The 14,546-nt window shown below is 38.1% G+C and overlaps 1 protein-coding gene across 2 annotated transcripts in view; it reads right to left on the bottom strand.

The window, feature by feature from the left end:
• Window positions 1-3,959: 3,959 nt before the first annotated feature.
• Window positions 3,960-14,546, bottom strand: part of btbd11b (BTB (POZ) domain containing 11b) — a 77,104-nt gene continuing 66,517 nt past the window's right edge. Inside the window, exons 7-17 of one of the 2 annotated variants that reach the window (XM_041997811.1) lie at window positions 14,389-14,490; window positions 13,315-13,408; window positions 12,881-13,016; window positions 10,223-10,443; window positions 9,910-10,088; window positions 8,384-8,489; window positions 7,962-8,064; window positions 7,535-7,616; window positions 5,406-5,474; window positions 4,891-5,004; window positions 3,960-4,765 (exon numbers count right to left, since the gene is read on the bottom strand). In XM_041997811.1, the coding sequence (XP_041853745.1) occupies window positions 4,556-4,765; window positions 4,891-5,004; window positions 5,406-5,474; window positions 7,535-7,616; window positions 7,962-8,064; window positions 8,384-8,489; window positions 9,910-10,088; window positions 10,223-10,443; window positions 12,881-13,016; window positions 13,315-13,408; window positions 14,389-14,490 (1,416 nt within the window). In that variant the 3' untranslated portion in view covers window positions 3,960-4,555. The remainder of the gene's footprint in view (window positions 4,766-4,890; window positions 5,005-5,405; window positions 5,475-7,534; window positions 7,617-7,961; window positions 8,065-8,383; window positions 8,490-9,909; window positions 10,089-10,222; window positions 10,444-12,880; window positions 13,017-13,314; window positions 13,409-14,388; window positions 14,491-14,546) is intronic. The other variant, XM_041997812.1, reaches the window with a different exon arrangement.

Raw genomic sequence — 14,546 nt, 5'->3', positions numbered from 1 at the left:
GTTGACATGTTCTGCAACACATGACCCGGAGGTCAATCCAGTCACAAAGTTCACTTCTGCTGGTTGGATGGGGAATATGTGTAGTACCATTCCTGTCCCTCTCACTGTGGGGGCAGATGCACTGAATACTAAAAAATGGAACTGCACAAAAAAATGTCTGACAAACTGTAACCAGCGTTGTCCATAAACAGTTACCATAACTTAACTGGAGAGCCTTTTCCATGGGATGTAGGACCATGTATTGATATGTCTCAGCACTTTACATAAAGAAAAATAAGAATGGGAAAAATATTTTTATGCTAAAATCTACTGAAGCCAGTTCTGTCTATAAGACACTTTCTTCAGATCTAACCTTAGAAACCAGCCACCACTCCTAGGAAATCAAAAACTGAACAGGACTTTAGTGATGGGGACAGAAAATATTGAACTATTAAACAAGTATAACATCTCTGCAATAATATACATAAAACTCTGTGACTGAGTGCATTTGAGATAACTGTTTCATTTATTGTCTCTATTCAATTAACATTTCATTTATACTGCAGTTCACATTTTAACAAGAAAACATTAGTTGGATAATCTGTTACAATGGAGACAAAACCCCAATATGTAATTTTGTTGAAGATAAAATCAAACTGATGACAATGTGTTTGTGATATCTTATTCAAAGTTGTGTTAATTTGATTAACAATATATTGCTTCATTAATTAATACTGGTAATGAAGACTATCTTTGTCAGAGTATGTAATGGAAAAAATAAGAAGGTATGAATTGTACATGGGTACAATATTCAGTATATTTCCCCCCAGTTTAGTTACCAGTCTGCCTATTTTGACTTTATGTAATCAAAAGAAATACAGATTTAAAATATCTTTTGCATGCAGTTTGGGAAAGATAGGTAGCAGCTGAGTCAGCAGTTATCCAGATGAATACAAAATAAAAGGGTGCTATAAAACACCAAATGAATATGTAAAAGGATAAGAAAATAAACAAGGGAGTAGAAAGTATTACTGATAGATTCCTCCTTACATTCCTACATTCATTGTCCCCTGACTGTCAAGCAATGGTCCAGTTCTCCTCCACACACTTCAAAGTTTGCTATATAAGTAAACATTTCTACCCTCCACAGTTTGACTAAAGATAACTGAAAAGTGTTTTGCAGAGCACTGCTGAGCAATCAGAAATCAGTTTAGTCTGTCATCTTAGAGTCCATGTTGCGCTCTGCTGTCAGTTGGGTTTGTGTGCATCTACTTGCATCTCAATGCATCAGTGAGTCGGTGAAGACATCAGATGAAAAATAATCAGTTTCTTGGTCGTTGCCCCGGCTCAGTCAATCGCACAGAGCCTTCGTGTTGCTGCTGAGCTGACGCTGCTCTTTCTACTTGGCTCCAAATTGAAACAGCCAGTATATAGTAGCTGAGTGAACGCACACAGCCCTCAATCCCAGTAGAAAAGGAGCTCTGATTAATCTAAATAAATGAAAACAATTTGGAGGACTGAGATAATTTTTTTTCTGTTTAAAGATTTGCACAAACAGCTCTTTCAGTTCTCAACAAAAACAAACTGACTTATCCTCACTACAAACAGCTAATTACAGATATAGTTCCAGATGACAACCCGTACACCATTTTCCTTTTGTTGAATGTTTTTTTGTATTGTTTTTGATTTAGGCTCTATCCCTGGTATAATTTAACTGTTAATCAATTAAAATTTAGTCTGTATTAATTAATCAATGCATGCTATGTATATGTGTGTGAATCAGTAAAAGAAAAAAGAAAAAAAAAATATATATATATGTGTGTGTAAAAAAAAAACTTTCCTCACCCAACCCCCATCTCTCCTGGGTAGGCTGGGTGGTGTTTCATCTCAAGCTTGGGTCCTCTACCAGAGCCCTGGGAGCTTGAGGACCCTACACAGTATCATAGCTGTTTGTAGGGCTGCACTCTTCTGGATGGAGATGTCGGGTGTTTCTCCTGATATCTGTTGGAGCCACTTCTGCTCGTTTCAGGGGCCTCTTTGCACAGCATGCACCTGGGGTCCTGCCTGGTGTGGTAGATCTGGTACTCCAGGCTTGCTCCTGTGCTGCCATGATTAGCACCTCTTTGCTATCCTTCAGTCCAGCCCTCTCTAGCCATTGGTAGGACTTGTTCATATCCGTCACTTTAGCTATCTGTCGGTGGTACATCCCATGCAGGGGCTTGTCCTCCCATGATGATTCCTCCATTTTATTCTCCTCCAGGTTCCACTGCCTGAGACATTCACTTAGTGCTTCATCTCTTGGGGCCATCTTCCTGATTTATTTGTGGAGCTTGGATGTTTCATCTTGGATAGTGTTCCTGATGCTCACTAGTCCTCGGATTCCTCTTTGCGTGTAGTGTAAAGCCTTTGGACACTGGTTTTGGGGTGAAACCCTCCATGCATGGTGAACAGCTTCCATGGACTGAACCTCCTCCATTGGCCAGCTCAAAAAGCAGCTGCTTGGTTGCTTACAGGGAGGAGGCAGCGTGATCACATTACCCCTGTGCTGCTACTTTGCATTGGCTTCCCGTTAGTTTTAGGACTCAGTACAAAATTTTATTACTAGTTTTTAAACGGTTTAGCTCTGCTGTATTTGTCAGAGCTACTGCACCAGCATGCTGCAGCCAGGGCTCTGAGATCTTCCACACAGCTACTTCTGAGGGTCCCTTCCTCTAGGCTCAAATCCAGGGGTGATGGAGCTTTGTTGGTTGCCGCTCCAAAGTTGTGGAACAGTTTGCCATTTCACATTAGAGCTGTTTTTGGTTTTAAGTCCATGCTCAAGACCTACTTTTTTGCAATGGCTTTTGAACATTGTTGAGCCTGACATCTGCTTGCTTTTGCTTTTTATTCCAGTTTTATGTGTTTTTTTTTTTACTGATTTTTATTGTTTTACTGTATAGTGTTATATGTTGTAGTTGTTTTATTGTTCAGCACTTTGGAAAACTGGGGTTGCAGTAAATGTGCTATATAATTAAACATGAACTTGAACATATCTTAAGATGATACAATAAAGTCAGAAACCATTGTAGTATATATGAAAACAACAATAACATACAATAATTTCATCTGTGGACTTCCTATGAACAAAGTATCTGTTAACACTAATAAAGTAGCTAGTCAATAGCTGTTGTCGAAATTCAGGAATCTTATAACAATTAATTAGTTATACACACTGGTTTATGTTGTTTTATGATTTTTTATTAACATTTTGTTAATGTTGGGAATCAAGTGAGATTTTCAGTCATTTTAGGCATGTGGACTGCTCTGGAGTGTACACTGTGGGGTGCCACATTAAACCACATACCAGGTGAGATCTAACCTTCTACTGCAGAGACCCCAATAATGACAGCAGCTCTAAAAATGTCACATTGAACAGAACTAAAGCTATCTCCTGTTTTTGATAAAAAAAACTACACCAGATGAAGATAAAAGCAAATTAATAGTCTTTATATAGTTGTAATCTTTATAGAGGAAAGCTCAAGTCAAACATTTTTCACAATCCCTGGAAAACAGCTGATAGCATAATGTTCCCAGTTCAGGACTGACCAGGCATGGAGCTTTTCAGAAACAAAATAATGACACCATTTAACTGTGACACATTAATAGTGAGCCATGCCAATAAAAATAATAATAAAAAATCTCAAATTTGAAAGCAGCTCCTTAACATAATTTTCAACAGTTCAAACAGAAAAAAACAAGCAATCTCTCTGACATGCAACATTTAAACATAGACATTTATAAGATGAGCTTTTCTGTTTTTACAACAATATCCAACATTAAGACACATGAGAAAAATATGTGGATATATACATTAACTTACATTATCAATATCTCTGTTTTTTATTAACAAAATTTACATAGCAGTGGAGGAAGTAAAAGTCCTCTTTCCTACCAAGTTGTCAAAGTCACATGCTTCAGTCACATTACATTTTTTTTTTTTGTTTGGCTTTAAGAGTAATCAGCAAAGATCTGACTGACAAAGTACAAACTGCCTTGTCTGTACAAGCCCAAATGTTTCCGCAAGTAATCACAACATGATAGTGGTTTCCGCTCATATCCACTGATGGCTTATCACATTAAATTGAGGTTGCTTATTAAACCATGTTTTTAGGAGCTCTGACATTTGTGTTGTCAAAGTCAGATCTCTTCCCCTTTGTTTCTGTTGCATTGAACTCTATTTAGTTTAATGCAAGTGTACTACTTAACTGAGAAATTCTTTGCTGGACAAGGGACATTGTTACAGCAATATATGTTATTGGCAAATTGAGCCATAATACAGCTACCATATGACAGTTGTGTTAGTAGACATATATCAACAAGGCAGACAGACAGACTTGTAACCATCTGTGCTAAGATAACAAGAAGCATATAAGCAATTAATGAGTTTCACGGAGACAAAATTTGCAACATGGCCAGCCCATAATTCCCATTTTCCTCTTGAACAGGAAATGACCCATCACTCAGATACGTGTCATTACAGTGTTGTGTCTCCGATCTCCCTCTCATGAATAATCTCTGTTCCTGGGTTCAGGAAGGTTCAGACAATGGATCCCTTGGAGGAGGACAGGTGGATGGACTGGATGCGAATGGCCAGGGTTTTCTCCAGGGCTTGCAGAATGTCACAGCCTGGGCTTTCAGGTGGTGCATCGTACAGCAACTGTTTGAATGGCTCCAACTCAATCAGGATTACCATGTTCTTCAGGAAGTAGCCCTCTATATAAGATGCTAGGTCAGTAGCATCAAGAAACTGTGAAGAAATTGGTGGAAGTGACAGGATATTCAGATGTTTTAACCTCATTTTATAGACAAAAAGGTTTAGTTTATTAGCTATGGCAATGTTTTAAAAATATAAAATCCTATCATTTTAAATACCTTGGTATGGTTGTAGATCTCAACACAAGTTTCTGTGTTGATGTTCTTGGAGCAGATGCTCTCACAGTGCCTCTGCAACGCTTCCAGCTGGAAAAACTTGGCTGCAGACAAAAGCTAAACAAAGCCACAAAATTAATTTTATATTAAACTTATTTATTTTGTTCTGTATTTGATGACAAATATGTACAACTTTTACTGAAAATAGCACTGTATGCATAATGCTTTCATTCACGTTTTAGATACTTTTCTAAGAATTACAATAGGCTAGTTAGCATAACCTAATGTTATGTAACCCCCTTCTCTCTTTACATTTTTATGTTGCAAAATCTAAAACGTTTACCCCTAATTTGCATTTAAATTTGTCCTCTGTTAATCTGGATGATAATTCTATTTTTAAAAGAAGTTGCCACTGAAACTGTTTTAGAGTTAAATGTTTTTAGTTTAAACACCTTGATATTTTAAAGAGTGTAATAAATGTTTTAGGATTGCAGGGGAAGTTTTGTTAATAAACTTACCTCCATTATATCAGTATTTCTGATGTGCAGTGCGTCTGTGCCGCCACAGTACAGATACTGCATCACCAGCTGAAAAGAAAAAGAAAACGATATACAGCTCTCACACAGAGGGACATACTACACAAAAAGTAGTGTGAATATGTTGCTGAAGTCTATCAGGAAATTCTTTTATGTTAGTTAGTACTTTTGTTACAACTACAGGTATATCTAAAACACAAAGCAGTTTTCATTAGCTAAATGACTTTTTTTTTTAAACACAAAACAACTGCTATGATGTCTCCCAGTCATGTTTTATTTATTTATGTATTTATTTATTTTTTTAAACCTGTTCTGTCCAGCATTATGACAGCAGAATGATGGTCTGGCTGCCATGTTCTGCTGAACAAATTTACTCTGCCAAGAGGAGCCGTTTGGCTTTAGGGCTCCCTTTGAATCTTAAATATTATTCTTTACTATTATTTTAACATATGTTTTAGCTTATAATCGCTGGACCAAACTGGAGAAACAGACGGAAAGAGGAAAAATAGGAAGATAAATGATAGAAAGAGAAGAACAAAATAAAAGGAAGAAAACAAACTACAACAACTGCAATCAAAGCTAAACAGAGAAACTAAACAGCTGCTACACAACCGACCACCTATAGGAGCACCTGTGAGAAGAAAAACTGTAAAAACCCATGAACAGCAACTAATATGTGTGTGTGTGTGTGTGTGTGTGCGTGTGTGTGCGTGTGTGTGTGCATGTGTGTACCTATGTGTATGTTTGCATTTATGTGCATTTGTGTCTGTGTGTAGGGGTGTGGCCGTACATGTAGGTGTGTGTACTAAGCTTTAGGGGTGAGATGTGCTGAGTGATCATGCAAATGCAACCACACCCCCCCAAAGATCAGAGGCTAACTGAGAGGACTCCAAGGCCCCGGGCAACCAGCAGCCACCACAGAGACCAGAACCGAGACCACCGCAGGAACGGCAATGCATCCAGACAGAAGTAAGATAATTGAAAAAGCTGTTTTTCATCAGCTGTCTTCCAGTCAGATTTTAGTCAGCACCACAGCACTGAGATGCTGTGACCAAAATGAATAATGACATATGCTTGAATACAGATGATGGAAAAATGTCAATCTTAGTTTTAATGGACCTCAGTGCTGCATTTGATACAGTTGACCACAACATATTACTCAAACGACTGGAAAACTGGGTGGACCTCTTTGGCACTGCACTTAACTGGTTCAAACGTACTTATAGAACAGGAAATACTTTGTGTGAATAGATAACTTTACATCTGAGCAGACAAGAATTACATGTGGAGTTCCCCAAGGTTCCGTCCTGGGGCCTCTCCTGTTTAACATCTACTGGCACATGTCATGAAGAAAATCTAAATTAGCTACCATAGCTATGCAGATGACACGCAGATATATATTACAATGTCACCAGGAGACCGAGGCCCCGTAGAGGCTCTTTGAAAATGCATTGAGGAGATAAATGACTAGATGTGTCTAAACTTTCTTTAGTTAAACAAAAACAAACCTGAGGTGATTGTATTTGGAGCCAAAGAGAAACTATTAAAGGTCACCACAGAGCTTCAGTCTATACACCTAAAAACCACCAACCAGGCCAGAAAGCTGGCTGTAGTGATGGACTCAGACCTAAACTTTGAAAAACACATTAAGAGAATCCCAAGTCAGCCTACTAACACCTTAAGAATATATCAAGGATAGAAGATGTGATGTCTCAGCAGGACCTGGAAAAACTGCTCCAGTTTCTTATCAGTCCCCAGAGTCAAAACCAGACATGGAGAAGCTGCATTCAGCTTTTGTGCTCCACATGTCTAGAACAAGCTGAAAAACTCAGTTTATCTAAATCCAGGTTAAAGACCCACCTGTTCTCTGGTGCATTTCACTAGTTTTTATTTTAAAAAGTCAAAATCTGCACCTGGTTCTTTCAAGCTTGAATTTTTAAACTTGATCATGTTTTTAATACTGTTTTAATCTAATGTTTTCTCCTTTTCCTTTCTCTTTTGTTTTTAATTTTAAATTATGCCTCTTATTTTCTGATGTTTCAATGTCTCTGTGTAGCACTGTAAATCATCACATTAAATTGTGCTATACAAATAAACCTGCCATGCCTTACCTGAAAGATGTGGTATTTGACATTGCTGATTTCAATGCATGTGTTTTCACCACAAGGTCTGTTTGCTAGAAGAGATTTGAACCTTGAGAAGAAGAAAAAGTTAATTGACTTTTCTCCAAAGAAAAATCCTAACAAAGTTGAGTTGCATGTACTTTCTTTTCAACCCTTTTATTGCTAGATTTATTAGTTTTCATTGGCATGTAGGTGAAATAAGGACATAGGTGTGGGGAAGTTGGGTTGGGGCTGGAGATCAACTATTTGAAATGCACAATGTTGACATCAGATTTCAATACAGTTTTGCAATAATTTGATAATTGCTATGTCTGAACAAGTCAAGGCACAGAGCCATTAAAGACTCATCAAATTCAGGTTGTTAATTAGCAGATATTAGAACTTACAATTATTAGGAAAAGTGATATTAAAGTACCTGTTGGATGCTGTGAAGAGCAGGACTTTGTGGGCGTAAAAAGGCTTCCCCTCCACCAAAAAGGTCACATCAGACATTTCTTTATTATTCAGGAAGTGAGGATCTGAAAGACAAATGGCCAGAAAAGTTGGATGTTTTTCTGTTAATTAGTAAAAAAAAAACAAAAAACATTTAAAGTGTACAATTTAACCTCACTTCTTATACTTGTACTTAGTTGGGTGTATTTATTATACAACTTCTGTTACAGTCTATAAACACTAGATGGCAGTCTGGACACTTTCTAATTACAGTATTGTCATTATTAAGAGGTGGTTCAAAATTATACAGTGAGATTATGTAGAATATTTATGCTTCTCTAATGATTGACCTTTACACTGTCTGTTTACAGTAAACAAAATGACATGAGGAAGACAAATGCTGACCCAGACGCGATGACTGCTTCCTCTTGATCTCTGACAGTTTGGGGATGGGGTAAGGACCATAACACTGGGTGAAGATCGCAGACAGCTGCTGGCTGATCACCTCATTCTGATAAGACACAAGCAAAATAAAGAAAGAGGGTGAAGGGAGCCCTCCTCTGCTGTAAAGTCACGCATAAAGAAGGTGCAAATGTTGCATACAGAATGAGCCCATTTTATGCAAGAAAGCAAACATAATGCACAGCACGGTGAGAGGTTGAACCTCTGCAGCATTCATCTAGTTACAGCAGCTGCTCCCGTAAACCTCAGTCATAGATGTGTCATATCTTTAAAAGGGGATCAGAGGAATATTAGACATATTTCTTACATCTATATTTCCTTAGTATATCATAATGGAAGCAGAGTGACAACTCATGCAGCTAAAGGAGTGTGAGATCAGAGACAAGAAGATCTTACTGTTCTTCATTCCCAATTTTCCACGTGTGTAAGAGATTGTGAAGTTGTGTTTAAGTGTTTATGCAGTAGTACACTAAACTACAAGCCCCCTATGTGTAGTCAGGCTGCTTGTTGTCACTGAAGCATAACAGCAGCAAATATCCATTATCATCTACTTATTCTACCAAGAAAAAATATGCATTTGTGTAAGTGCTTTCACGATGGATGGATGGATAGATAGATGGATAGATGGATAGATAGAGGGCAGGTTTACTATTGCTTTGGGCCTGCAGCAAACCTTGTTTTGTTGTTAAAAAATGACTGTTGTATCATAAAGGCACAGTGGTAGCTTAAAGCCTGAAAGGAAAAGACAATGGACTCTGTGATCTTTGTTTCCAGCCATGTTGTATTTGCATTTATGGCTATTCTGGAAGGAGAGTGTATGAATAATCTCATGTGCTAGCCTGGACCAAAGACTGTTGTTTCTCCATGTTGGCTTAGATTTTGTTGAATAATGATGCATTCTAATATCCCATGCATTGTCTTTCATTTGAAGTTTTATGCACTAAACTTTAAGACCTGGTAATGACTTTTTTATGATGATCTGATACATAAACACAAGGAAGTAAAAGGATGTGCATTCTTTTATGAGACTATATGTTAGTGTGTATGTGAGAAGTCTATGCTGGTATGAAGATGCTCTGCAGTAATACGTCTTTCTAAAACCAGCAATGATCAAATATGTACTAAGAGTATCATGAGTTTAAGTAATGAGACAGGAGTGTAATCTAATTAATTCAGACAGGGAAGATTGGGGATTTATCATAAATCATTATCATTTTGAATAATTGATATTGAGCACTCTTTGAGACTCTGCCAGTCTCTGTGAAGCTGATTATCTAAGCACAAAATGAAGGGTGGGAGAGTCCAGAAGCTCAGTAAACAGAGGACATATAATGTATTTTAAGTGAAACAAAGAATTTAACACTTTTAACTTGAATGCCATGCTAATGTTTCTCCTCCACAGTTATCTTCTTTGCCATGATGCCTAAAATAAGCTGGAATATAAACAGGAGCTGCAGATTGCACAGTACCTTGCTGGCCCTGAGGATCTGGAACATGAGAGGGAGGCCATGCGTGATGAGCTCTTCCGTGTACTCCTCTTCCTCGATGAGGCTGAACTCTTTCAGAAGGCCCTGGATAAGAGGTCGGCGGTGTTGATGGAAACATGTACGCAGAGACTCCAGCCATGTGTGCAAAGTCCATGGGACCCCTGAGAATCAGATCCAGAGATAAACACACATGGCACCTCAAATAAAATTAAGCCTGCAGGTAGAAAGTGTAAATGTTGCATACAGAATGAGATACAGCAAAAAATACACGTGTTAAGTGTTTGCAGAAACCCACCAAGGCTCCGAATGTCTATGGTGATGTCTACATGCCCGTGTTCGGAACTGTGGTACATGGCTTCTTTGAGGGCCTTAAGTTTGGCCTTTCCGGTTCGGATTAAGTCCATCTGAGAAGGACTTCTTCCCTCCAGCTCTGAACCTTCTGCCAGAATCTCTTCCAAGGACAGTACGTCCCCTTTACCTTTCTCTGTATGGGACAAAAGCTTACGGAACACATTTCTACAGGAAAGAAAGCACAGAAACAGAAAATATAATTTGATTAACCTGCAAAGATTATAACCTCATCAAATTGAGTTTGAGTCTCCTTTCTAATATCATAAATGGTGCTTTTCAATAAAAAAAATGGAAGCGCTCCAAAGTGAAAAGACTTATAGCCAACACTGCAAGTCCACTGCAGCTACAACTTACAAAAAAGCTGAGTTGGTGTCCGATAAGTCAGAAAACTGACACTTTCCTTTTATGTTGATTTGTTCACAGAAAATATCTATTTAATTTTTCTCAATGCAAAATTGCAAATAACTTTAGCTTTTCAAGTATCCACTGTCCAATGTATTGTCAAAAGATATGGGGGGTCTGAGGAAATCCCAATACTTAAAGACCAAAAAGAGAAGCCACCGTTGGATGTGGCCCTTGAACCATTGTGATCCTACAGTAGGCATTCAGAGTTGGGACTACCTTTGAAAACCATAGCCACAGTACACAATCCATCTTTGCATCCAGAAATACAACCTGAAACTGGTTTATGGAAGGAGGATGCCATATAACAACTGCATAGAAATGCAGCTGAGATTTTTGGAAACAAGCTCAGCATTTGGGAGGGAAAAATGTTTAAAATAAATATGAAAAAACCCATGCAAGTTAATATCAATGAAAGGTAGAAAAGCCAGCTTCTGTGATGTTATTCGGGTGCATCGGTGCACACAGCATGAGTGACTCTCATGTGTGTGACGGAACTACTGGTGCAGAGGTGAATGTTGGAAATTTTGGAAGTACATGATTACTTCAGCAGGACACTACAAGACCTAATGTGAATTACTTCTAATATTAATGTTGTTTCAGGTGTCTTTCATGTTGCCCTTAAACCTGCTCATGACCCAGATTATAATCTAACCTACAGATGAGTTACAGCTACTCATATTTTAAATGGTTGAGATCCATTGACTTGGTTTACATGATGAAAAGTATAAACTTAGCAAATAAGTAAGGACATTTGTGCCTGGTTGATTATTTCTCACTAATTAGTATTGTAATTTATTTTGGAGAGCCTGGTTAGATACCTTTACAAGGAGGTATAACTTGTAAGGTTCTGTGAGCAACAGAGCTCAGTGTGTGGGTGAGCCCTGCAAAATAATGTACAAAAAACCCAGCAACATTTTCCTGCTGGTATTCACTCTTGCTTGGTGGATTGAATTATTGCACTCTCCCACAGTAATAACAATAATAATAATAATAAAAACAATATTGGCTGTTTATACACTTCATTCATTTTACACTGTCAAAAGCCTCGGTATCCCTCAGTAGCCAAAATCCATGCTGGTTACCAGGCTGGTCATATGGGATGGCATCCCATTCCTCAGCCAGGAGTTGTTGAAGGTCAACCAGCGTGGTTGTGTTGGCTCATACAGCAAGCTGGCCAAGCTGATTCCACAAGTGTTCATTCCGGTTGAGGTCTGGCTCTGTGGGGGATGGGTCCTAGATTCTGGAGATACAGGATTGCCACTGGCTCCAGAATCGTATTCCGATATGTCTGTCTATCAGGAAGTCAGTCATACATCTGTAACTGGCACACACCTCACAGCGCTTTAATCTCAAAACCAGAATGAACGAATACCAACAGGAGAATATTGAAGGGGATTTTAGCACGTTTTTTAGGGGTACTATCTTCACATTTAGCTGTAAGGATCATCCAAAAATGCTTGATGCCTGCAAGTTATTGTTGTAAAGGTGACTAATCAGGCTGTCCAACAACTGGTATTAATAAATAGGAGAAATAATTGACCAAACACATATTTAATTACTTTTTGTACTAATTTAATTTGGTGGATCAAATGTCAAAGGTAAAAAATAGTCAGATACACTGGTAACGTGTCATTTTCAAGGAAACTTTACAACAAACTAAAACTTAGTGAGATTTTTTTTTTATAATAATATAATAATAATAATATAATTTTTTTATATAATAATTTCTTTGTAGATTGGAAGGTTAGTGGAATAAAATGTAATCTGGTACAAAATGAAGTGACAACATTGATAGATGTTTGTTAATTTACAAGCTTAAACTTAATTTTCTGGAGTCATTTAGGGCAACACAGCAGGATAATTTAACAAACATGTCTTATGTGTGTGTAGATAAGCCTGAAAGCAGAAGCAATTCAAAGAATGATGCTGTATATTTGTTTAGGAATTAGTGGTACAGAAAGTGAACCACAATAGTTTTGTGTTTTTCTGTTTAAAGAAACTGTTGTATTTTGCTCAGTTAGACATTTAAGCTGGTTGAGCAATTTTAGTCTGAAATGTTAGTATAATACTTATGGTCTCTTTAGTTTGTGGCTAAATGTGATTATATGCTGCACACACACTGAACTGAGCGAGATTGTGTGTTTTCTCTTTGTTTACCCGTAAGTGTGATGACCGAATGAATTTGTGTTTTAGCTACCTGTGCCCGTGAGCTGCTGCCAGGCTGTAGGAGTTCATGTCTCCCTGCGGCGCAGTAGAAATGCCGTTACGGTACATTGTTCCCACCATGGGGTCGGCGCCCCGTTCCAGCAGTAAATTCACAAGCTCAAAGTTACCTGCATATGAAAAAAACAATAAATAAAATAACAAAACAGTTCTTACACACAGAAGGGGATTAAACCAGAAAAAGACAGATGGGAGAGGTGCACATTTTATAATTTTCTTTGCATTTGTTTCTTTATTTGTCTTTATTCCTCCATCATCCAGGATAAATAAGCCTCTAATGCCATATCCTAGACATTGATCATGCTGACAGGAAGATGTTGTTATCGGTTGATTATAGATGGCCGGCTGCTGTTGTCAGCATGACACATTACATCTGGACAGGATTCAAAGAGGATGCTGTGACTGTACCTGCAGCAGCAGCCAGCTGCAGTGGGGTCTCTGTGTAATTCTCCATCCCATCCTGCAGGGAACCTTCCACATTTGCTTTGGCATCCAGAAGCAGCTGCAGGAGGCCACACAGGTGAGCATGGCAGGGGAGCGAAAGGTAGACAAAGACAAGAAGGAAGTCGGTTGACTAATAAGTCTGATTTGAAGTTACATAGAAACTACTCTCATCTTGTCAGCAGTTAAATTTTTTTAAACATTTCTCACTTATAACATTATACTGAATCTTGCTAAATGTAATGAGAGGCAATAATTTAGTGGTGAATTGTATTGTAGTTCTCCTCCTTCCAATTTATCCCAAAGAATACCTCAAGAAATTCCAATTATCTCTGAGACTGGACTGCTTCTTTAGGACTGGACATCCTCTTATCTTAAGTGTGCATAAAAGTTATAACATTAGATAAAAGATATTTATAATTAATGAATGATAATGCATTACCAAGAGTAACCTGTACAGGTTCCTGACACCAACATTGTCATTTCAGGATTATAAATGGTTTGCATTTAAAGTTAATGTCTTGGAAAAAGATTAGAAATGGTTATCCAATAAAAATACATAATAGAATATAATCATTTTGACTTAATTGTTTCTTTTATCTGATACCCTCAAAGTTCAAATTACTGTCACATGGCTTAAATATTTTCCACTGGAATTTAATGATTTAAAATCCAATGGACACATCACATAGAGGGCAAACAAATTAGTTAAATGAGCTCAATACCAATTAGGCTGAGTTTCCACTTTCCTCTTGCTAAATGCAGTCTAATCCATTTTCTCCCCCAAAAAGTCCGAATTTACAAGAGAAAGCCAATTTCTTGCCTGGAGTGAATGAGCAAATGTCCTCTTTAAATTAAAAAAGCTCAAGTTTTAAATCACTGCAAAAATTTTTTTTAATAATAATTAAAAATGAGGAAGCGAGACGGGAGAAAACTCTGTGAAGCTTTGATGAGAAGAAATGACAATGAAGACCAACCATGAGCTGAAGCACAACAAGAGGTCATGATGAGAGAGTTAGAGGTGAGCGAGGATGTCACTACCTGCACCACAGGCACATGTCCGTGTAACACAGCGAAAGTGAGGGGCGTCGCCTGCCGCGATTCGGGAAAGACTGAGGGGTGCTTGTGCACTGTGTTTGGCACCTGGGGAAGGGACACAGGTGGGTGGGATGGGTAGGAAGGAGGGACAAAGGTGAGGG

Source organism: Melanotaenia boesemani, chromosome 10 (genome assembly GCF_017639745.1).
Source record: "Melanotaenia boesemani isolate fMelBoe1 chromosome 10, fMelBoe1.pri, whole genome shotgun sequence".
Taxonomy (NCBI): Eukaryota; Metazoa; Chordata; class Actinopteri; order Atheriniformes; family Melanotaeniidae; genus Melanotaenia; species Melanotaenia boesemani.
The sequence above is the reverse complement of the archived record's forward strand: the minus strand, read 5'-3'. Positions and strand labels throughout refer to the sequence as shown.